General features: G+C 40.0%; 1 protein-coding gene across 6 annotated transcripts in view; it reads right to left on the reverse strand.

Annotated features, from left to right (window-relative positions):
• PRKCA (protein kinase C alpha) overlaps nucleotides 1-25,053 on the reverse strand; it is a 141,823-nt gene that overhangs the window by 44,308 nt on the left and 72,462 nt on the right. For all 6 annotated transcript variants that reach the window (XM_082293894.1, XM_082293893.1, XM_082293895.1 and 3 more), the window contains exons 4-5: nucleotides 3,791-3,902; nucleotides 2,941-3,069 (exon numbers count right to left, since the gene is read on the reverse strand). In XM_082293894.1, the coding sequence (XP_082150020.1) occupies nucleotides 2,941-3,069; nucleotides 3,791-3,902 (241 nt within the window). The remainder of the gene's footprint in view (nucleotides 1-2,940; nucleotides 3,070-3,790; nucleotides 3,903-25,053) is intronic.

Genomic DNA, 25,053 nt, shown 5'->3' on the forward strand with positions numbered 1-25,053 from the left:
AACCACTGATGTTTAAGAATTACAACACAAATGAGCATTGAATGGGGCAGATTGAGTAGCCCTGGGAAGATGGTGAGGTTATGGCAGAGGAAATCAATCCAAAATTCCAACTCCTTTGTGAAGAAGTGTTGCAGAGGCTCTACAATTCCCACAGACAAACCTGTGTGTCCACACTGATGCACTGGGGTTGAAGATCTGACTCAGTTAACTGGAATTAAGTGTGTTTATACACAGGACTGAATGACTCCCACCATTAATTCCATTCAGAACCTGCCAACTCGGAGATTGTAGATAATCTGAGGGAGCCACTGGGCAGCTCCACCCAGCAGTGCCTGCCTCACCTCCTTCCTAGAATTCACTGGGAATTAAAAACCAGCCCTATTTCCAACATTTTACCAGGAAAACATTCAGTGTGCCTGCAGTGTGGGGCTTCTTGGAAACAACAGGCACCAGAAAACCCTCCAAAGAAGAAGGCAGAGGGAAAGAAAGACAAACTGGGATGTGCTAAATAAACCATATCACCTAAAGAACCACATTCTGCAATTGTCCTTTGCCAGCTGTGTCCTGGTGGGGCTGGGATGCCTAAGGATTTGCAATTTGCCAACACCAGTGGCAGGTCCCCATTTAGCAGCACAAATGTTTTGCATGTAATCAAGGCTGGCTGGGAAAGAATCAGCAGGAACTAATTAACAACCAAAACAGGGTGCAGAGCAGGGATATTGAGGAATTCAGCTGAAGGAGTTCAACACCTACAAAGTAATTCCTTTGAAAAAGATTCAGACAAAGGCTCAAACCAAACAGTCAGTCACTGATTATTTTTCCTGCTGTTCCTAAACCTCCTGGACCTTTAATTCACCTCCTTTCCCAAAGCTAAGGGCAGTGATGTTGTGCCTGGGAGCTCTGAGAACTGTATATTCTAACAAAGGTTTTGTCAATAAATATTTTAGAAGCAATGACATTCTAGGAGCATTTTTTTTATGTTTTGTAATATGTCCATGAACTGGCAATTGCTAATTTCCTTTTCAGTTAAACATACACAAAAGGCACCTGAAATGTCATTTTGGCTAGTCCATATGGTATTTCTTACGTAAAAACCAAAAAAAGCAGCTTGCTTTCAGGACAATTATGATTTTTATTTAAAGAAATTTTCAGAAAGCTTGGAAATGCTGACAAGCCTCAGCCACAACCACAGCACTGTTAATTGTTTTATATGTAACAAAGTTATAGTAAACATTCTTCTTGTTGTCCAGAAACCTACTTAATTGTGGGACGGAAATGTTTTATTTATAAACACAGTAGAAATGACATTTGCCAAGTACACTCACACCAAAAAGAGCCTATGGAGAAAACCTACAAAATTTGTTACAATTTTACCATGTTCACCTCTCAGACAAGACCTTTTCAAATAAAACTCTGAACTAAAAGGATCCTTTGTTTGTATAATCACTTTACAGTGCCTTTGTTCCACAATGACTTGTGATAAATGTTTTTGTCCCTAAAACGATTATAAACCAACTGAATCATCAGGAAGTAAGCACATGTTATTTGTCACATCATGTGTATTATTGCAGAAAGTTTAAGCCATATTTAAGAGTCTTGCTGCAAAGCGGCCTAGAATAAAGCAAATATTAAATTTTGTCACTTGGATGATTTTTAAATTAATTCCCTCTCATGGTACAATTACTTTTAGAACCCACATCACCATCCTTGAAACGCCTCATTACTTAGTGAAACCACCTTCTCTTAATGACAGTACCTTGGACAAATTTCCCCCTCCCACGTTGACAGGAAGCTCTTTGAAAAGTTAAGCCACAATTAAGCATCACTTGGGATCTATTCTGATCCTTTCTAACTAAATTTTATCAAACGTCTCCTTTTCAATGCATTTTACAGGGTTTGACAGGAGAATATGGAGCTATTTGGATTTAGGAAGAACAAAACCATAGAGGGATAATATCAGCAGGGAAGTCTGCTGGTTCTGGAAGCTGCGAAAATTCAGTGATGGTCTGATTTCCTCTGTGAAAAGGGGAAAGGTCTCTACTGAATGTAGGGGGGGGGAAGAAACATCCTTTTGGTGTGTACCAGGCTCTGTCACCTGAGCCACACGGACATGACACTCTACACCCACAGGTTGCGACAACCACACCAAGAAACACAGGCAGGAGTTGAGATGTTCTAAGAAACCTCCCACTTTGTCCTACTCTGACTTTACCCCCAAATTCAATTCCATTTTGCAACACCAAGCAGGCAGTGACAAATGCATTGTGCCCTGTACTGGTTTCATGGAGTATTTTTTGGAAACTTCTGGCTCAGGGTGGGTCGGTGGGGGGGTGTGGGTGTGCACGTCTGGGTGTGCACAACCACAGATTATTCACAAATTACAGAGAAACACTTCCAAGGAAACAAACTGCCACCCTCTCCTTTTTCCCCTTCTCTGCCTCCTCCCCAGCTTGGTCACCTTAAGCTTATAGAATGTGAGAACTGTTTTTTTATATTTTAAAACTCACTGGGAGTAATATTTGGGATTGAATCCCAGTTGCCTTTGTTTATTCAATACTCTGAAATAGAGGAAACAACTCCTCAGCTGATGAAGGTTTAGTGAATCTCTTGTGCTCTGAAGATGATGGGTAACTTCCTGAACAGCTACTCATCCTGCTGGGCTGCTTTCAACATGAAAAACTGACAATACAGTGATTTTCTAACTAATTTTCCCCAGGTTTTAAAGCTGTTACTACAAATTTCCTTTTTTCTACTGATTTTTATGAACACAGCTTCATAGAGTTTCTTGATTCAAAGCCACGTTGTATGAAATCCTCCAGCTTCTGGAAGGAAATTTTCCATCAGTGGCTTTAATGCACAAAGATCTGACCAAGGCACACAAACTCATAGTGTGTATCATACATTTATAAAACCTGAAAAATTCCAAAATGAGCTGTTTACCTGTTACTTCCAGTTTGTCACCAGTGACTTCAGCTTTCAGATAAATCCTTCCTCTCTTCTCTGTGTGGTCCATGCCACAGAGGCTTGGGACGTTTATCACACATTGCTTGTGAACGTTCATATCACAGGCTGTGGACATAAAAATGGTTCAGACACCCATGAGAAGCTAAAAATTAAGTGAAAATTAATTTAAAGTGAAAATGAAGACTAAATGCTTAATTATTGGTAAGACTTTCAGATTAAAGCTGCCTGGATTTCAACCAAACGCCACGGCTGGTTTCCATCTTGCAATACTTTCTGTAGAGAGTTAATACAACAGAAAATAAAATAATCTATTTCAGAAAGCTAAACATATCATTAATGAAGTTGAAGGGGGAAAAAAGTGAAAATGGAATAAAGACTTGCTGGGAATATGACTAAGAAAACAGAGCATTCACGTCAGCAATGAAGGGAGTTAAGTTTAAATTGACTATTAGGTTTTGCCTGTGGAAGACTTCCAAGACAAATTACATACAAGGAAAATAGTAGACCTTGACTACAAACTGAACTGAAATTTCAGTCTTTGAGAGTGTATTCACACAGACAGTCCAAAAAGAGGCTTTCTCAAAATTACCATGACAAAGGCCCTCCAGCGACATCAAGCTGAATACACCATGTTCTCAGCAGAAGAGGTGATTTTCATTAGTAGATTATTATGGTGCTGAAATATCCACTTGAAATATACCAGGACTATAAATAGCTGACATTTGAAATGGTATTTTCCACAGAAACGAAGTAAGAAGCTGTTATCCAGGGCTTCCACTGACTTTCCAGAACACCCCTTTGGTAGCCCAAGGAAAACTTCACTTACTGTCACATTTCATCCCCTGGTGCAGGAGTCCGTAGAGCAGCGACCCACAATGGTCACAGAAGGTGGGGCTCCCATAGGTGTGGATCTTGAACTTGTGCTTGCTTCTGGGATCCTGGAGGGAAAAACAGACACAGATTCTCAAGTCATAAAAGATAAGATTGACACACCTTTAATTTATTACTTCAAATACCAAAAGCTTTCCAGCTCTGCAAATCATGTTGCAGAAAAATACATTTCAGTGTGTAGCTTGTTCAGAACCTAACAGTGGTACCTGCACTGGCACAGGCACATTGACCTCAGTTCCAAATTCTCCTTTCTTATGGTGCTGTAAGAAAAGACTATGTCAGCTCAGGCTTGTTCACATGATTTATGCACACTAAAACTTCATTTACTGACTGCTCACATACATAAAGTTTAATGGCAGTGTCCAGTCTGTGGCTGAAGAGTCACAGACTGATTACAGTGTTACTGTCACCATCCTGAAATGTCACACAAAATACAGCAGGAGAACTGGGAAGAAACTGTTCATGGCCTAATCTGGAATACAGTCCAATGACTGTAAAATCAGGATTTTACAGATGGGATTATCTTGAAATGCTGCAAGTTGATAATCTCTATTGTTGTAAATGAAAAGGAATGAATTCTAACTCGGCACATGGTAAATATTTTCCAGAGATTGCTGTTCCCATCTGATTTTTGAGCAGAGAAACTCAAGAGTGAGGACATTTTAAGGCCACCAGCAGCCTGGGTATGTTTCCTAATTTAGGACCAGTGAAAGGGAATACACCCAAATCACTTAAATGCCTGACACATCCATAGACATCTGCTGTTTCTCTAGCAGTAAGGGTCCCCTCTGGAAAACCAGGAACATTTACTTTAGAGGAAGAAACCACATCTTCCATAGGTTCCTCCATGTCAGGCTCATTCCAGAACTCCACATACACCAGGCTGGAGATGTGCAATGCCAAAATAAACATTGTGATGGCCCTGTCCTGTGCACACCCTCTTTATCTTCAAATCCTTTATGACTCCTTCCTGCTCCAGCTGCATTTCAGTCAGAACTATCCCCTGCACAGTCTTGGTCAGAAATTTGGAAAAGTAGTAACCCTTCATTAAAAACCACACTGGGGTTTGAAATCAATCCTTGTTAATACTCTTTTCAGAAAGACCGTGGAAATAATGAAATGCCAGGTCTAAAACATCCTCAATGAAAACACAACTGAAAAATGACACATTATAATATTTTTCTTCTGTCTACATTTTGTATTATACCCTTAAATTAGATAAGAAGTATTAAATTGTCTTATAAATATACTGATTTTTAAAATTTACCTGCCAATCAAAGTTCTCCAAAAAATCAAAAGGAAAGCCCGGCATGTTACTCAAAATGGAAAACCTGCTGACTCTTTCCTCAAAAAGAAAAGATCCCTCCAGTATAAGCACTTTCTCAAGAAATTTGGGAGTTTTGATTAGTAATTATCACAAAAATATGACTATGAGAAGACAAAATTTTGCCTTAAAATTTTACTATTTTGCCATATTACCCTTTGTGAAGGTTTTTGGTGTTTTGGTAGCATTCTTCATGTGAATTCATTTTGGCATTGATTCTAAGTTTTACAGTGACTCTATAACCACTACTTTTCACTGTATGGAAAGAAATTATAGAGCACCCAGGATAACAAGTAAAAACTTTACATTACAAATTCAAATTGAAACTATTTCAATAATTCTGCTCGTTGTACAGCCTGAGATATGAAATGCTAACTGCTACCGACTGTATTTACTTTGTAAACACAGTGAACCTACATGGAGTGACAGCCAGGGCTCCAGAGAACATCTGTTTCATTATTTATTAAAGATACAGCAACGGACCTTATGGCTCAGGGTCATGGGAATGTGGCTGTGCAGAAGGGTTCTCTGGTGGCTCGGTGACTATGTGCCTTCCAAACAATTTAAACCACAGTTGGGAAGCTAATTCTTCCCTAAATTGTTTTGTTTAGATGACAGAAAGGGACTTGTTGCCTTATAAATATCTACACTTAAGCATGACTCTGGTAAGACATCTGTGGCTGAGAAGGACAAAAGCCACAGCTCCTAAGAATGACACTGAATAAACAGAGTTTTAAAGTTGTGTTTAACATCTGACACAAGTGGTATTTATGAGCATAAAGTAATGGTATAGAGGGAAAGGAACTGTTTTATTATATATATGGAAATTATTACAGTCAATGTCTACTAAATAATTGAACCTGCATATTATACTGAAATTATGTAACACTGCCCAATAATTTCATTCCAAACAATGGAATATGCATGGAATTACATTAAGCAGAAGTGTGTGTAGTTTAAAAATGTTGTGACATTTAAGGACAACCATTCTGCACTCACTGTGCAACACGAGTGAGGGCTTGTGTCTGACTACAAAGCTCTGTGTGACTACCAAATCCCAGGAAAAGCATTCTTAGAAAACAACAAAAAACAGCCACATGAATAAATAAATAAATCAAGTTTCTATATTTTCTGTATATAGTATTTTCTATACTGAACCCTAGCTTTCTGTCCTTGTGTGAAAATTCCTACTGTGGGGTGTTTCAGATGAACAATTTAATATGAATTAGATTTTGTAAGGAGAAGCACATATGTTCTATTATTAGCTATTATTCTAATGGCACACACTAAATAATTTATAATAAGAAGAGGACCATGGAAAATAATACCAAAGCTATTCCTGAACTGGAAACTTTGTAGGAAATCTCTCTTTCAAGATCCTTTTAATAGAATGTCCTAAAAAAAAATTTAAAACTGTAGCAGGTTGGGTTTGTAACTGGGCAGAAACACCAACTTAGTGTAGTGGTTTGGTCCAAGATACTCATTACTATTTATCTTCTGTGAAATAAGAATTAGGAGAAGCACAGAGCAGGCACCAAACTTGAAAGAATATAAAGAAGTTTATTAACAGACCTAAAAGAAGGAAAAAAAAATTATACCACACCTTCAGAACTCTTCTCCTCCCCCCACCTTCTTCCCTTCTCCCACTGACAATGTAAAAAGACAACCCTTAAGACGTTCAGTCTGTTACCACTTCCATAATAACCTTGTTCAGTCCATTTAGGAAGAGGAGTCTCTTCTTGCTCATGCTATGAAAACATTATCACAACGAGACAGCCGCCCACTTCCAAATATCGTTCAGTCCATTTAGGAAGAGGAGTCTCTCTGCTCGCATGTGAATCCCTTCCCCCGACTTGCAGCTTTTCCTGCAACTGCTTTTGAGGGTCCACTCTTGAAGCTTTTTGGGGTACAATTTTAAGGTTGAGCCATTCAGAAACAAAAATTCTCTTCACCCATCTCTGGGAGCATTTCATCTCTAAGAACAGAGGCCCTTCTTCCCTGGGAGCAAAAGGTCTTCCTCATCTTCATCGTTAGGACTATCTCTGGGAGCATCTCTAGGAATTGAGGTTTTCTCCTTTGGAGCAAAAGTCCTCATCTGGTTCATCTCTCCCTGTCCAAACTTCTCATGCAATTACAGCTGTGTCAGCATCTGCCTATCTCAGCGCAGGTGCTTTTGCTTACGAGTTGAACACTCCACCCCCCATATCTTCATGAAATTACAACAGGATACTCTGATATATCATAGCTTCACAACAGAATTTCAGCTTTAAGCATCTCCTCTTTCTCCTCCCTCAGGTTTTCAGCTCTTCACAGCACTAAAAGGGTTAATCTCACCTCGGCCTTGCAGCTGGAATGTGGCTTATCGCAGTGGAGAGGGGGGGAGAGCAGAGCCGCTCCGGCTGCCCACAGCAGCGCTGGGGGGGGGGTGGTTCCGCGGGTGGAACAGGGCCCATTGGCTCCAGGATGGCCGTGGCCCACTGGCCCCCACACGGGGCCCGCAGCCACCTGTCCCAGCACCGGAAACGAGAGAGAGAGTCTGCCTCAGGGTTTCTATTCTTAAGTGTGGATCACAGAGGTGTTCACAACTTTAAGTGGCTTAGAGAATTGTCCATATTCAAATTGGCCGCTGATAGGTTCTGTCAGGTCCCAGAGGAAGCTGTAAGCACCCCTTAGCAAGGACGTCCCTTCCGGGACTATGCTTGCTAACCTATGACAAAAACATAAGAGACTACACTCTTCATCAGTATTTTATCCTATTTTCTGCTTCAATCCTATGCTTTGTGTTTTGGGTTTTTTTGGGGTAAATCAAAGTGTGGAAGGTATTGTTTTTTAGGAAACAAGTCTGAGAACATCCAGAGAAAGTCAAGAGACCACTATCCACCCATTACAGGTGGCAAAATTTTTTCATCTTATTCCTGTATTCGCAAGGATTTCTGATCCACTTAGAACTACCCTTGAATCTATGGCTTGCACTTTAATTATAAGCAATCATATTAATAATAATTACTACATTGCCAGCTCTAATTACTTATATTAACAGTAATTATTTTATCAGTTGTTAATACAGGTTCATACTTCCCAGTGTTAAACATGTATTAATGAACTTATATGCATCATAGAGGAAATCACGTTGTCTTTAGCATTTTTTTTGGCTTAAGGCAAACTATGGAGCTAAAGGAAAGCTCCTGTAAATTTTCTTCACATATCCCCTTTTCATCAATGTAAACTTTCAATAATTCCCAAAGCAGAGCTGGCAGCCCCATTTTGTAGTAAACACAGGGAGCCAAGCCAGGATCTGACAGATGAACTGCCAAATAATGGCTGCTATTTGCAAGAAAATTGAACTTTGCATTAAACTTGGCATAGATTAATTGTGAAACTCTAAAGGGAAAAACTACTTCTGTTTCCAAAATCCGTCAAAGTTATGAGATGGGAAGTTGCAATGGGAAAGCAGTGGGGAAGCACTTGTTCAGCAGTGATGAATGATGTGCTCTATTAAAATTCTTGTTATTTTCATGCTAAAAAGTGAATTCTCTGCTATGTTAGGACAGTCCTCCATTTTTGTAAGTACAACTTAATGCAATACAGTGTAATTAAATGGGATAAAACTTCTGGGCAATTGATGTCACAGACATTATAGAAATTTAGATTTGAAAAACCTTTGAAATGGCATAAATTTCGCTCTGCATTTGCATACTTTCTAATAGACCGGGGTCTATAAAGATGAACAGCAACAAGGCTGCTACACCCCACACAGCTCTGCAAAAATTAGAATATTATCCATCACTCTCAAAGCTGAGATGTGATCACAGAGAGGAGCAGCCACAGAGTCACAGCCACCAGGAGAGGGTTGTACACACTGGCTCCAGGTGGAACTACTGAAAAAAAACCTGAAAATGGAGCAGAAACATTTAAAATAAATAATGAGCTTGCAGAAGTCTCTTGCCCAGACAGCTCTGGATGTGTTTAAAGGGGTTCAGGCAGGAATCCTGCCGCACTCCAGCAGAGGGAAGCAGAAGAACACGGAGGCATCTCCCCAAAGCCCACATGTTTTTCCACCTATCTACTGCCACTGAGCTACGTCCTGCCCCCCTGCCACCATCCCTGCCTTCTTCCTTTGTTTAGCACAAATGAACCCATTTCCTATATTGAACAGCGATGGAAAGCACCCCCCTGTGAGGAATCATTCCATAATTTCTGTGGCTCTTAGGCGGGGGTGTGCAATAATTGAAAGCGCATGGTTAACCAGCAGCACATGTCAAACTGTGCCTTAACACATCACAAAACAGCTTATGAGCATTATATCTCAGAATTCTTTCTAAAAGCTCTCTTTTGATCGGGATTTTTTTCCCCCTGATAGCAACACTGAACCTGCTATAATTTTGCAGGCATTAAATCACCACATTGCCTTTAATTTTAAAATACCCAAACCCCACTTTGTGTGATGGTGCACCAGTGGAGGTTTTACATGCCAAGCACATCAGATTATTACTTGTGAGGTCTTTTCATGGGATGCAACTTGACACTGTCAACAACTGTGTCACCAAAACCAAGGATCCACCATGCCCCGGGCTGATCCCCCAGTGAGGGCAGCAGGAGAGGGGAGATTCTGCCCATCTGCCCCGCTCAGGTGAGACCCCACCTGCAGAGCTGCCCCAGCCCTGGGGCCCAGCACAGAAAGGACTTGGAGCTGCTGGAGAGAGTCCAGAGGAGGTCACAGAGATGCTCTGAAGGCTGGAGCCCCTCTGGATCCAGGCTGGGAGAGCTGGGGGTGTTCACCTGGAGAGGAGAAGGCTCCAGGGAGACCTCAGAGCCCCTTCCAGTTCCTAAAGGGGCTCCAGGAGAGCTGGAGAGGGACTTGGGACAAGGCATGGAGAGACCGGACACAGAGAATGGCTTCCCACTGCCAGAGGGCAGGGTTAGATGGGATATTGGGAAGGAATTCCTGGCTGGGAGGGTGGGGAGGCCCTGGCACAGGGTGCCCAGAGCAGCTGTGGCTGCCCCTGGATCCCTGGAAGTGTCCAAGGCCAGGCTGGACAGGGCTTGGAGCACCCTGGGACAGTGGAAGGTGTCCCTGCCCATGGCAGGGGGTGGAAGGGGATGAGCTTTAAGGTCTTTTCCAACCCAAACCGTTCTGTGATTCTGTGACCTGTCAGTGCCAGAGCCTGTGCTGGTGATTAGGGTGTGAGGAAAAAAGGACCATTTTCAGTCATTAATGCCAACACATGAATGTTAAAAAGGTGTTAGGCAGGAGATAAGATTAACTTCTTAAATTTTTTAAGTGCCTAGGGTTGGTGAAAGGATTTTTTTTCCATACCTGAACTGCTATTTTTGTGATCATTAAGAAGCAGAAAATGCAAAAGTGCAAGTGTAAAAACACTTTTGGAGGAATGGAGAATTATATTTTCCATTACAAAAAAACCTTAAAGGAGTTCTGCAGATGAGCTGTGAGGTCCTCAGGTTGTACAGGGCCTACTACAACAAAGAACAGTTTTGTGTAAAGAAATGCAAAGGTACCCAACTTTCCATTTTTTATTTCCATAACAGAACCACGAGATTATTCTTCATCCCCAGTCAAACTTACATGTATATGGAGTTACTATTTTAAAAGGTGTACAGGAAATAAAAGCTTAAAATTTTCAAACTACTTCCCTTAGATGAAAGAAAAAAGTGATTCCTGAACGTCAGCTGCACAAATTGTGGTGCTGTTTGTGTTTCTGCTGAAAACAGGGATGACAATATATTCCATATATGCAAACCAACTTACAAATTGTTACAAGAGATAGGAGGTCACTGTTCCTCCTTACCAATGGAAAAGCCCAGAAGGACTGGCAGGTGTTTTCCTCATTTAATACACAGCCTTTAGCCATTCCCTACTGTGACAAAACCACTGAATCCCACATCTTTCTTTGTCCCCCCTCCAAATGTCTTTAGAAGTATGGATCTGCTGTAACAGATCAATGAAACCACTGCAATCTGTACTGCATATATTTCCCTTAAAACAGCTTTAACTTCCCCAAGTGAATACCAAGTTAATAAAACATATTTGAGAATGTATTTGAGCGTGGTTTTCTCTGTACAGAGCCAAATCCCACATTCAGCCCACGCTGTCCTCAGGCAAATTTCACTCTAAGTTCTGAAGGTCTTCAGACTCCAGCGTTTCTAAACCCCTTCCAAGCAGTGACTACAATATCCAGGATCCCACTCAGATACCACCTCTGTTTGAGACACTTTCTTCTGTTTGCTATTTATTTTTGCACTGGGAAAACAAAAATATTGATTAGTGATTTGCTCTGCATCTTTATTTAAGAAAACAGCTTCAGCTTTGAAGCTGCAAGAGCCAAGGAGCCAGATGCTTCTACTGGAAAAAATAACTTCCAGAGCTTAAAATATGGCTTCTGTCATCAGAGCTGAGGAGCAAGGAAGAGTAAAAAGTCCTTGTTTAACTGGTCACCAGCTTTGTTCTTCCCTGGCTGAGTAAGACTGGGAGCAAACAGAATCTGAGACTCTTGGGAATGATTAAGATCATATCATTTTTTAATATAAAATGTACAAATGCTTAAAGCTTGTTTGATATTTCCCCTCTCAGAGCTGCAGTGTAGGAAAATTTTATTGCTTTCAGAAAAGTGCAATGAAAGATCAGACTTCTATTGCCTCAAAATCAAAAATATCCCAGAAGGGCTGAGGCTGGCTGGGATCTCTGAGAGTCCCGAGCCCAAATTGGGCTCAAAGTGGGGCCAATCAGCTGGGTTTGGGTAATGGGGTTGCTCCTCCCCAGCTGCAAGACACTTCAGGGCTCCAAATCTACTTGCCAAGCACCTAAAAAAAAAAAAAAAAAAAAAAAAAATCTTCTCCAGGTTGACCTACCAAGAGCTCCTTGCTGCAGTGGAGGAGGACAGGAATGGCATGAGTGTGCTTTCCTACTTGGTGAGAAATTACACCCAGACTCTTTCCAGGAATCTACCTCCAGGCAGAATGTGAAGTTTGGAGTGACTCAAATAACTTGGAGAAAGAATTCATTCATTCAATCCACTGACATCTGCGGGATGGGAAACCTGAACACACCGGTAGGTGTTCAGGGCATAAATAGAGTTGTATTCAGCTCTACAGTAACAGTGGTGGGATAAGGAAATAAAGACTAAGCAAAAATAGCAAAAATACAGGTGATTTAACCTGTGCAGACCCTGCTGTGCCTCCACCAGACCTGCACCAGCACCGAAAGCAGCTGCAGTACAGCAAGTTCAAAATCCAGTCCCTTCCTCACTGGGTTCAAGGGTTGGGATGACATTCAGGAATGAAGGCTGATTCTCAAGTGCTGTAGAAGAGAAATCTTTTATGATTATAAATGACACCCCATGCAAAAATGACAACAAAAATCTCTTTTCCTGTTGTGTAACTAAGACCACTTTTATTCTTTGCTACTCTAAAGAGAATTAAGAAAGTACACAAACAGAAAAAAACTGGCTTTAAAGAAATTTGAAATTTTTTCAATCAACTGTTTCTTCTCTGTAACTGTACAGAAGAGCACAATGTGAACACAGTTCAAAATGATTCAAAGGGAAATTTTTTAGTCCCCTCCTGGAATTCACAGTAAATTATTACTTTTAATTAAAAGAAACAGGTGGTCATTGAATCAACTGATTTTGATTGCTGCCTTTTGTTCATGTTCTCCTTGTATAGAATAGAACTGATTGAGTTGGCAAAGGGAGAAAGAAGATCTGCATGACTCTACTCCCAGGGATTTGTAATTTTCTAATTACTAGAAAGACACATAAATCCGGAAGGGACTCGGTGTTTACTGGCTATTTTTTCTTCATTCTTTTTAAATGAAAAAACTGCTGTATAATTACAGAAAGTGCAGAAACAAAAGATCCTGTTAGAAAATGATTCATGACTAGGAGAAATGGAGAGAGATTTTGTTTCAGATACAACTTGCCATCATGTTACTGTGTATAAATAATTTCAATAAAGATGAAATCCAGGGACCTGGATTCAAAAGGAGCACTAGAAAGCCAGAGACAGCTGTATATGTCTTGCTTTAACCCCCTAAATTATTAGCTTTATAATTTTGTAATTTGTTAGTTAATTTGTCAAACTGATACACTTTTCAACACAGATCCCCTTTTACACCTTGAATACATATTAGAAAATACAGTTTAAACTGATCAGAAGCAAGGAGTAATTTTATTAAGTTCCTGCTTTATAGAAGAGTATTGTTATTTTTCCACAGGTACAATATGGTGAATTGCTCAATATTCCAAGTTACAGTGGAGTTTCTATGCTTTCCAACGGATCTGCAATGGGGGTTGGGTGCAGTGCATCATTAACATGATGAAGGACTTAATTGTGTGACATCAGGTTGCATGAGAATTATTTTACATTAATATACTTGTATACAATAATTTCTCATCACTTCTTAAATATTTCAATATGTTTGAGTACAAGATCTTCCCATCAGTTCTTAAATATTTCATTACTGGCCAACTTGCTCATGATAGAGACAATACAACTTATTTTTTTTTTCCTCATTATCCTCAGCTGGAGCTCATATCATTCATCTCTCATTCCATTAAACACGAAAGGAGATAAAGGCTGGAAACCATCCTCACCCGCAATGTCCCATTTCCCTGCAAAAGCAGTGACCCTGAGGGCAGAGGCATCAGGTCAAACAATTCAACATGTGCTGGAGCTGAAACGCTGTTCCTACAGGGAATTGTACGAACATTGATCCAAGAATCCAGGGGGAAATGGGACTGGCTCCAGTCTGGCTTTAGGAAGCAATCACAGCCCTAAATGAAGTTCACTGTTGGCAAATGAAAGCTTCAGAAAGAGTCTTTGTGACCCCAAGCTTCCTGACCGCAGTCAATGGCAAAACCAAAACAAAATGAAGCTTTTATTTGTAAAGCCAAACCTGTCCTCAGCTACTCCCATCTAAGGTGGTTTGAATGAAGGTTTTTACAACTATTAAGTGATAGACTCGAGCCCAGAATCCCAAGCTTATTTGCCAAAAAAATCCCAGAGCAAAGTGGCAGCGGCACTGTGAGTGCTGATCTGCTGCCTTTGCCTCTGAGCTGATTCAATACGCAAGGCCCTGAATAATAACTGGTTTACATTCCCCACTCCTCCTCTGTTTCCCCTCTAAAATGGTGAAGAACCCACCAGTTTATAAAGGCACACCTCACTTGTTCTCACTAAACCCTTACCCACCTATTTACATAGCTCCTTCTCTTCTTCCCACCTCCCACAGCAGCAGCTGCACACTTCAGCAGGTTTCCAAGGAAAGACATTTATGTCTGGATGCATTGCTACCAAACAGGAACATGCAGTATCCATATATACACCAACATATGGTCCAAAAGCTGAAGCTAACCCCACTAACTACTGTACAGATTTGTTTGTGGAAACTGAGTGCTGCAAGAGGGTGTTCCCTGTGCAGTGAGAAGGAAATCCAAAGAGAAGTTGGTCTGTCCCAGGGAATTACATAGAATCAGGGAACATCTTGTGATACATTCCCCAGAGCTCTGCATCTCTCCTTTACCTTTTTTTCAAGTTAAGAACTGGCACATGCATCGCTATTTTTTTGGACACTGGAATCCTGCATTTATGTCTCAGCAGGTATCACATCCCTGTCAATGACATACAAATTAATAAATACATTTTGAAATTTTCCTGCCCTTTACAAAATGACCCACCTCTTTATTCTGGTACAACAGCAAAACAGTGCTGAACTGAGCAAAAAAACTCAGAAACAGTGATCTTTGAAAAGTCTGAGAAATTTTTGATTCAGAATCAGTCAGAATTTCACAACTCAACAGCTCCCTCACACAAGAACCTGTGGGGTGTCCTGCTGCTTTCCATTTGACAAACTTTATTAGAGACAGACATGAATCTGAAACACCCGAGCAAATTGCGTTCAAAGTTCTCACTGAATAATTCATTTTTTGCCCGATATTTTATACATTGGTTAAGCACCAAAATAAAGGCAGGAGGGAGGGTAAAATATGCACAATTTAAACCCACCGTCTCCGTTCTGTTCTGCATCTCAGCTCCGTGTTTTCAGAGGTATGAATGTTACCACCTATAAACCAGGCAGACATTTCACCACACAGGCAGAATTTTGTCCTCCAGAGACAAAAGTTCCACGAGTGATCTCTACCTACAAATCCCATCAATGATTGGAGGATTTGATTCAAATATGTTTGTCTCCAAATCTACACCTCAGTGTGAAAAACACTGCTCTCAATAAATCATAGCCATGATCACACCATGGGAAATGCTCAGGCACAGAGTCCTTGGATGGTCTTTTACATTGTATAACCACTCAAACACTATTTATTTCTGCACGGAACAGATGTTTTTCCATATGTCTAAATAACCCTTCTTCAGCAAAGTAACTCAAGCACATTAAATTCTGCAGACCAAGGAATATAGACATCAGACTCATCAGTATTTATAGAACGTTTGGGATGTTTTCTATAGGGAACTCAGTATTTCTCTTTGTAAAAAGTCACTAATCCTACTCCTCTGTATAAAATACAAAGAGGCAGCAAAGGGTGAATGTGCAAGATGTTCTGACATGCTTTGGTCCTCAGATCCTGACCTTACAATGGCAGAGATCCCAACCAAGCTGTCTGGCCCATTACATTTTTCCATGCCAATGTAGCAGTTGCTATTTATTAGCCAATTAAAAATGAAGAAAACAATATTGAAACTGAAAAAAAAAGTTAACGGTGCACAATAAAACCCCTGAAAGAAGGACAGGCTTTTAGAACAGGCTCCTGATTTGCCAACATTTGCCAACTCTGTGTTTTAAACCCAAAATTGGATGCCACTCTCAGGGAGAAAAGTGTTTCACTGAGACCACAGTTGAGGGCACACTCAGATTAAAAATAAGAACTGACATGAATCTGTCCCTTGAGTCAAATTTGACCCTTTTGAGGTTTTCTAATCAAAAATCTGAACACAATAAGGACTGTTTAATCACATCAGAGGAGTGCTGGGAGCCCTAGAAGAAGGATTTCCTCACAGCTGCCATCGCCACTTTGCTCCGAAGGCTGAATGAGTCTGAACTGCTTCACAGCATCAGGAAAAGTCCTCACAGCATTTAGCAATGAGTTATAATAAAACCTATAAATATTTAATGTCTCGCAATTAACTCTGACCTCTTCAAAGGAAAAAAAAAAAGGAAATACAGAAAGCCTTCACCAAACTATTTAGCAACATGGCAGCTTCCTCCCCCAGCTATTTCGAGTGTGCCCATCCCAAAACCAATCCACGCACACAAACTTCAGTAATAAGCATTTTTCCTTCTCCTTCTTTAATGAGAGTGTTTTTCTCAAGGGTATTGATGGTAAAGGAGCTTCCCGGATTCCACTGAAGGCTTGCAAGGGTTTGGAAGAAAGCCTATACAGAAGCGTTTTGCTGGCACAGTGTGCTCCCAACAAAGGGAAGGCGAGTTTGGATTCCTACTTTTAATTTCTCAGAAATCACTTGGTGGGTGAGAACATCCCTCAGTGGAGCCTCTGATGATGAAGATCTCGTTGCTGCAGCAAACACTGCAGTGCTCACCTACACTAGGGCACCATGAACCTCTATAAATACTTCATTGTCCTTGTTATTGGGAACATAAAACAAAAATTCATGACCAAACTTCCCAAGAATCCTTGTCTGTGACACCCAGTGTAACAGTTCTGGATTTTACAGGTCAAGTAAGACTCTCCAGTACAAATTTCTCTTTCCTTCTCCTCCTCCTTGGCCTGAGAGCTCCCAGCCAGTGTAAATTTATGGTGTCCTAAATGCTGCTGTGCATGTTTTCCATCATCGCTGAAGTTCATCCTCTTGAGTGCTACCAGTTCTGTTTTATCCAGAAAACATAAGAAAATACAGGAAGTTTTATTCTTGTCTGTTGCAAGAGCAATAGACAAGAAAAAAAAATGTGAAAAATACATAAAAAGCTTTAATAAATAAAGAGCTTTTTTCATTCTCTTTACAAAGGGGAAGGGTTGTGCCATTTTGGCTCTACCCTCATTTCATGAAATTCAGTCACCAAACACTTACTGGGAGTCCCTGCAATGACAACTGTAATTACAACTGTAATTAATTTGCCAACACAAGGTTGGACACTTGTCTGCTCATTGCATCATTTATCACTTAGATTCAGCCTTTAGCTGGGAGCTCCGCCGGCTGATATTGCCATGGACGAAATAAAAAATTTGAAAGATCTTATGTTCTATTCATAAAAGGTATTGCAGAGCAATCAGAGTTTATCAGGATTACAGCAGGCATCCGGGAAAATTGCTTGCATGTATGGCAGCAGAGTCAGGGCATTACTCCTCATCTGCAAGTAATGTAATTTTTTAAAAGAAGAAGAAAAGAAACTGCTCTTCCTCCATAATACCAATCTACAGATTAACAGAGGCTCCTTCTAGCACTGCCAGCTAAGCCTTTGTAAGGCTGCATCAAAAACAATTATTAAAATTAATCCCAGGTACAAATGGAATTGCCTAATATTAATTCTGCTGAAAGAAAAATCTGATATGATAAACATGTGGAAAACTGACATGAGGAGCAAAGAAAACATCTTTGAAACCCAGTTTAGCTCACTCTGGTCAAGTGAGGGGCCTGTAGGACCACATGAATATCACTGGTGTCAGTCAGGTGTCCATCCTTCCTTCTGTAGTGGCCACCTTGGCAACAATTTGGACATCCACAGCCTATCAAAAAGCAGCTGGAGGTATTTTTTTAGTTGGAGATTAAACTAAATATAAAAACCTGGGAGAAAAATGCTTCCATGATTGAGTACTCTCTGTGCACAAGATAGAAAAACCTAAATGCAAAGCATATATTACTGAATTAGCAGCCAGAAATTACATCTTCAGGAGTCCTTAAGAAAATTCACTTCATCATAGAAAATGTGTCCTCACCATTACATGAAGCAAACCCAATGAAACAATAATGTGTGCCCTCCAGATGAACTTTCACACTTCAGAGAAAAAAAATGGTTTCAGATAATATTTTTACAATGTGCATAATCTAAGTTATTAGATGGCAACATAATGCAATTAGCATGAAAAAGCTCAATACTAACATAAATCCTTCTGTTACAGCTTATATTGAGAATTTAATATTCAGGAAAAAATCCATTCATTGTTCCTCACTGGGCCTTCGGTTTTTTACAAAAATAAATTAATTTCTTTTGATTTTAAGCTGGACTAAATGCTTCATCTGTTCAAATAAACCAAAGATGTGCTGCACCAAACAGGTATTTTATTTTACTGCATTTTATTCCTGGTGCTGCACAGGGATCACAGGCTTTGCATAACAGAGCTACAATCATGGTACGAAATGTGCTGTAGTCCGTCTGATCCAGGACTGACATTAAGTGTCTCTGATAAGAGAGGCACAGGGGAAATCCATAAATTTCAGCAAGTGGAGAGGACAGAACACACAAAGATGTAGGACTAAGCCTCATGTGACTGCTACATTTCCAGTCAGATTTAGGGCATCTCCATCAAATTCATGGAGGGGTTGTGCACACAGAAAACAATACCTGGTACAAAAAAAAAAAAAAAAAAAAGAAAAGAAAAAAAAAATTCAGATAAAATCAACATCTCAACCTCTTTCCCACATTTTGGATATTCCTGTTCAGTCAAGATCATACCTGAGTGCTAATGCTGCTTAGAGTTTTGTTAGAACTCTCTGCATTGCCCTTTTATGAGATTTATGGCCAGCTCTAATGCCTTGAAACAGTGGCAGGGACAATGACAAAGCACTTCTCTGCTCGAGCAGACTCAGCCTCTGCAGGTGCTTTTGGAATTTGGCATATTTTTGAAGCCAAAAGTGGTCTCTGACTCTGCACCTACCACCCTTGGATTAATTCCAGGCAAATAATGTGGGATGTGAGCTATGGAAGGGCAAACCTCAGCTCAGTCATGAGGCACAAATCAGCCACCACACAAACAGTGATTCTGCCCCACAGATGATGATTATCCTGGCTGCACTGCAGTGCTGGAGCTGCTGAGAACGAGCTGTCCAACCACTTTCTGCAAATGAGTCAGTGAGGAAGGAAAGGCCACGCTCTGGAGATCTTCTGACTCCCAGAAGTTACCTGAGAATTTCTAACACCCCTTCATCACAAGGAAATGAATTTATCTGGTACCAGAAACACCACCACAACCCCCACTGAGTATTTCAGCTTTGCTGCCGTCACTCAGAGCAGCAGCAATCCCCATGTCAGTGTGCATTTGGAGTGAGGCAAGAGCCTGACCTACCCTGATGTGGACTTATTCTGACATGCAATCAAAGTAAAATCAAACTCAGTTCCAGGCTAGACAGATGTTTTCTGCACCTATGCCATTTATTATTGCTGTGCCTTAAGACTCTCCCCCCAGTCAATACCCTGCATTGCCACAGGCTTTGACTTAACATTAAACAACCTGGCCTGGGTTACTGTGAGCAAGGTGACAAAAGTCCAGACCACAAGAAATCCCACAGCTGTTCCTGACTGACTGCATCTGGCACAGAAATCTATAAAAATGCACTGTTTCAGAAAAAAATAAATTGTAGTCCAGAAATAAGATCAGTTCAAGCTGAAACAAGAATGTAGTTTCATAATAAATATCAGTTAGAAAAGTCAAATTTAATTTGCAGTAAAATAAAGCACATGGCTACAACATTAAGAAAAGTAATGATAGTGTTAAGTGTTTAGAAAATCATATTGCATTCCCTAAACTAAACACATTTTTAAAAGTGGTTAAAACAAATGTGTCTCTGTGAACCACTGTTACTTTTAGTCCCAAATTCACCCATTTGCTTTAAATTCATCCATTGCCTTCTCCCCTTGCCCACAGTTTCTGCCATTACCTTTGTGCCTGGCTCGTCAATCACAGGATTAGAGACTGGCACCTCTCTCCTTACATTCATCACTTCCCCATTTGCCTTCAGCACTTAGCATCATTAATTTATCAAGTCTCATTCCATTCAACTCCCATGGCTACTTTAAGTGTGACAGAGCATGGTCTTGTGCAATTGTTTTTATTTTTTACATATTTCCTCTCACACAAAACAAATGAGGCTACTCTGCAGCAGGAACACAACATTAAGAGAAAAGCTCTTATCAGAGCTTAATAAAAGTTTAAGTACACAAAATATAAACACAGCTCTATGCTGTATTATTATTGTTATTTTTATCATTGTTGTTGTTGTTGTTATTAATGTGGAAGCACTTAAAAGCACCATGGAATTTTCCCTATACAGGATAATTCTCATCCCTGTATTATAAGAACTATTTGCTCTACTAAAGCATTTAGACATGTTTTATTACCACAGCAATAACATTTTTTTCAAGGAGTTCTTTAGAAAAGGAGTAAATTTTGAGTCTGTCAACCAGCAAAATAAATGGTCTTACAGAAAACAGCACAAGTCAGTTCAGCACAATCCAGTTAACTTATTAGTCAATGCCAGACATGGTGGAAATCTTCCCCACAGAGTGATCTGGGCAGCCTCAAAGGTCACAGCAAACCTGTTTTTTGACATGCCACAGCAGATTCCCAGAGCAGAAGCCATACCAGCATAGCCAGGGGGTTTATTTTGAAGATTTTGCAGTTAACCGCTGTTCTAGAACCTCAAAAATGAATTTTAAAAAAAGCAAAATAGAGGTCTCCCACCTTCTTTTTTTAGTCAATAACAAAACAGTTTCATTTGGAAGGCACTGAACTATTTTCCAGAGATTTCACATTATGCAACTGCCAGTCCTCTACCAGCAAACCAGTCCACACCTATGACTAAGAGAAAGAATTAAAACAGGTTTGATCGAATATGACATTTATCTGCGCAACAACCACCACGGAGCCACTTATTTCACAGACAAATACAGATGCCATATGTCAGATTTTCTCTTCCTTATTATTTTTTGTATGACACTGCAATATAGATAAGAAAGAAAAAACACCTGAAGTCTCACCCTGCAAAAAGAACAATTCCCAAGTGCTCCATAAATAAAACTCTCATGATGGAGAGATATTAATTTGAGGTCCCACAGCTGTGCACTACTTTTTTCCTATTATATATGACATGGTTACATTGCTGCACTTCATCTCCAGCAGTGCTTCGGCTGGGCCCCACTGTCTGCTTGTGATCCATGGGTGGTGAGAGAGGTTAATAAAATACAGATTTAAAACTGTACAAGTGACTTTATCCAAGCACTTGGCTGATCATTTTTCCTCTAAGTACCAGCTACTCTGTCAAGACATTCAACACTTGTGTCTGGCTTCTGCTCCAGATGCAGCTCAATCTTCTGACTGACTTTATTTTTTTAGTCAGTCTTTAGCAGGTCTCAGCCCTGACACTCACTATCAGCACAGATATGCTCAAGTGTCTCCTAAAATATGCAACATTAATTTTTTAACAGGACCCTATATGCCATATTTGAGAGGGCTCAGTTTAGAAGACAGGGTATCTACTGAGCCAGCTGTGTATGCAAAGCTTTGATTTTACTGAGAATAAGAAACCCACTTCTTGTAAAAGCATTGGTTCCCAACAAATACACAGAATATCATTAACTTAACACAATTAAACAGTTTCTTTTCTGCCTGCCCCAAGACTGTACTAAGCAAGTATTTTAAACCCAATAGAAAAATGTTCTCATGTCTAATCAAAGACACAGTGAATCAGGTAAATACTTCTTTAAATCAAAGTTTTCTCTGTTAAATAAAAAAATGTTGAATATATGAACTGAAATAAAGCCCAAAATACGAATGCTGAATGTTTCTGAACTAAGATTATATGTTTAAAATCCTCCTCTCCAGAGAATAATATATACAATTATAACCATCTTTGTATAAACTGCAGGTTAGCAAATGAACAATGACAAAAGTGGATGAAAACCACTACAGGAAAGTATTAATTTGTCTGGCATTAACGAAAAAGAAACAAAAATCCTTAACCTAAAGCTTCCTATATAAAACATAGATTTGTGTTCACATATTACCAGTTTACTTATCATGAAATGGCGAGTTCAGAGTAAGCAGTCAATCCAGTGAAATGATAATTTATTTTGGTAGTGTAGGGTTAAATGGCAATATTGATTTGAAACACAACCCCTCAGTTCAAAGAGGGACAAATCTGTACAGAGTCACTGAATGCAGAAGGATTGCTTGGGGGAAAAATATGGCAAAAGAACAAGGAACAGAAGAAAGAGACAGTAAAATTGAAGCAGAATTTTGGAGATTCTTAAGATACACCTTAAGTTGTATTGGAAGAGCAGGTTCTCTTTGCACCATCCGATACGGACTGGATTACTTATGTAAATATATACATACCTCCTTTCTGATCCAGACCATTCTATGGTTCTATGATGTATCTGAGGGTGCTAGATCAGACTGGAGCAATGACTAGCCCAAGCACACAGAACAAATTTAAAAAATCACCACCACACCCCTGAGCTCTGAAAATGAAGTTTTAACCAGCGGAAAAAGAAACTTTTTCAGTGAATTGATGGGTGCCACATGACTCTGAAATCAATATGCTGACAAAGAGATACTCCCATTTTGGGGGCCTTATGACTCCTGAAGCAGACATCTGCTTCCAGATCCCTCAGGTTTTGAATTATTTTTAAACTCTGAACAAAGAACACTTAGTACCACATACTTCCAGTTTCACAGCTGGGTTACTTTTAGGAGACAAAAACCTTATTGGAATACATATACTTTTTTTTTTTTTTTTTTGGCAATATTTTAGCTTGAAGTTATTAATCTGTCCCTTGAGAATTCAGGACCTCCTAGAACACTCATTTTAAATACTCAGTATCTTTCAAAGATACAACCTTCTCACATGGCCTTGAAATAAATGCCTGAAATATCTCACTGTAATAAACCAAATGAAGCCCTTGTTAAGGAAGGGATTGGGTTTCTTCTTGATTAGAGAATCACAGAATTTTCTGAGGTGGAAGGGACCCCCAAGGATCATTGAGTCCAACTCTAAAGGGAACGGCCCATACAGGGATCAAACACAACCTTGTTGTTTCTTGCACCAGGCTCCAACCAACTGAGACAATATCAGAGACCAGAAACCTTATTCTCCCAATCTCCAGCTGGAAAATGTTATCTCCAGAAACATTTCCTGAGGCTGGGAAGCAAAGAGCTTTTATTTTCACAGTGCTCTGCGAAGGCAAAGAGAGCTCTGCTGAACAAAGAGTGCAGAATCAGTTTGAGGTCAGGAGAGCGGGAATTCTTTCTAGGTCTCTGTGTGATCCAGGCAGGACCCATTTCCTCTGTGCCTAATTACCAATTTGTAAAACACCTGGGTGTAAAGGTCCTTATAATGCAGGGATGTGCTGACTGGGGAGTTTGGGGTGTCAGGCTGAGCCCCTCCTCTCTGGGGCTGCAGAGCCTCAGGTGTTGCTCAGCACAAACCCAGACACAACCCCTGACTCGTGGGGAAACATCAGGAGGACAAAGCAGGCAGATGAAATAATTGGTGTGACACGGTTTAAGAGGTGAAGCCTGAGCTGTAGGATGCACTGAGGCTCCTGACACAACACAGGCAGTTTCCTTCCAAAATCAGCCCAAAAACTGGAAATAAGCAGCAGCAGCAAGAAGCACCCAGCAAAAGCCTCAACAAAACCTGGGCTAATATTGAAAGACTGCTTTTGCATTTGGTAATGATTCATTACTGACTTGATGATGGTTTCGATGTTCTTAATGAATTCAAACACAATTTACTCACAGTAACATGGAGCTTTAGTAAATTTACATCTTACATATTTACAATGGAATTAAACTTTCCTCTTTATTGCAGGATGACGAATTTTGTAGCTAAGTCTCCAACTTCAAATTGCTTAACAGACGCTCAGTCAGCCTTCACTGAATCACCCAAATAGCCAGCAAAGATTATTGCTTGTCTTCTCTGCTGTTCTGTACCACAAACAAAAATATTTTTTCTTTTTTTTCCCCCCAGAATAATTCAATTTCTTTCAAAAGATCATTAAAATGAGTTTTAAAGAAAATCATGGAAGATTATTGTACAGTCTCAGCATCTCAGGATATGATCACAGAAGATATACTGGAAGCAGCAAGTTTATGCAAGGCCAGGGCAGTGAATAACCCAAAGGAAAACCCAACTCAGTAAAGCAGCACAGGGCACAAAGTGCTTTAGTCTCAACCATGCTATTAAAGAAATCTTTGCTGAAAACTGACAGTTCGTTAAGTTTGATGAAGAGCTATTTACAACAAATGAATCTGAAGGATAGAAATTTTACTTTCTTTTAAATTTTAAACTCACTCTCCTGCATGAACTATGAATAATCGAAGTAGCACAATCTCAGGAAATTCATTCCCGTTGACAAGACCTGAGCACATTGCTGTGTTCCCCAGTTCTCACTCTTCCAAGGAGAGCTTCAAAGGAGCTCTGAAGAAAATCTAAATGATTTGCCAAACAAAATTATTTTGTCATCTGAGGGAAAAGGTGGTCAATTGCTCAAAACTTCTGCCAGCCAGTTAATGAAGATGCTCTGGCAGCATCTGCTGCAGAGACTATTCCCAGCAAGAAATGAAACACCATCTGCATACACAGAGAAGGGAAAACAGAGGGTTTGTATTGAAGAGGAGATCCTGATCAGTCCTTCAGCATGAGGGGAGAGTCAGGGTTCAACAGGGAAACAAACAATTAAAAATTACTGTATTAAAAACTGAATTAAAGAGAGCAAACAAACACTGAAATGAAAAAAAGTATCAATGTCCACTCAAGTGAAATCCCTTTAATCACAGTAGAAGAATCAAAAATCATAGTTCATCTCACACAGAGAATAGAAGAACTATTACATCTGACTGCCAAGGTCAGCGAAGGCAGGTCATAACTTAAAAAGTCATCAGCAGTCC

This window comes from Coloeus monedula (assembly GCF_965178545.1).
Source record: "Coloeus monedula genome assembly, chromosome: 19".
In the NCBI taxonomy this organism is placed as follows: domain Eukaryota; kingdom Metazoa; phylum Chordata; class Aves; order Passeriformes; family Corvidae; genus Coloeus; species Coloeus monedula.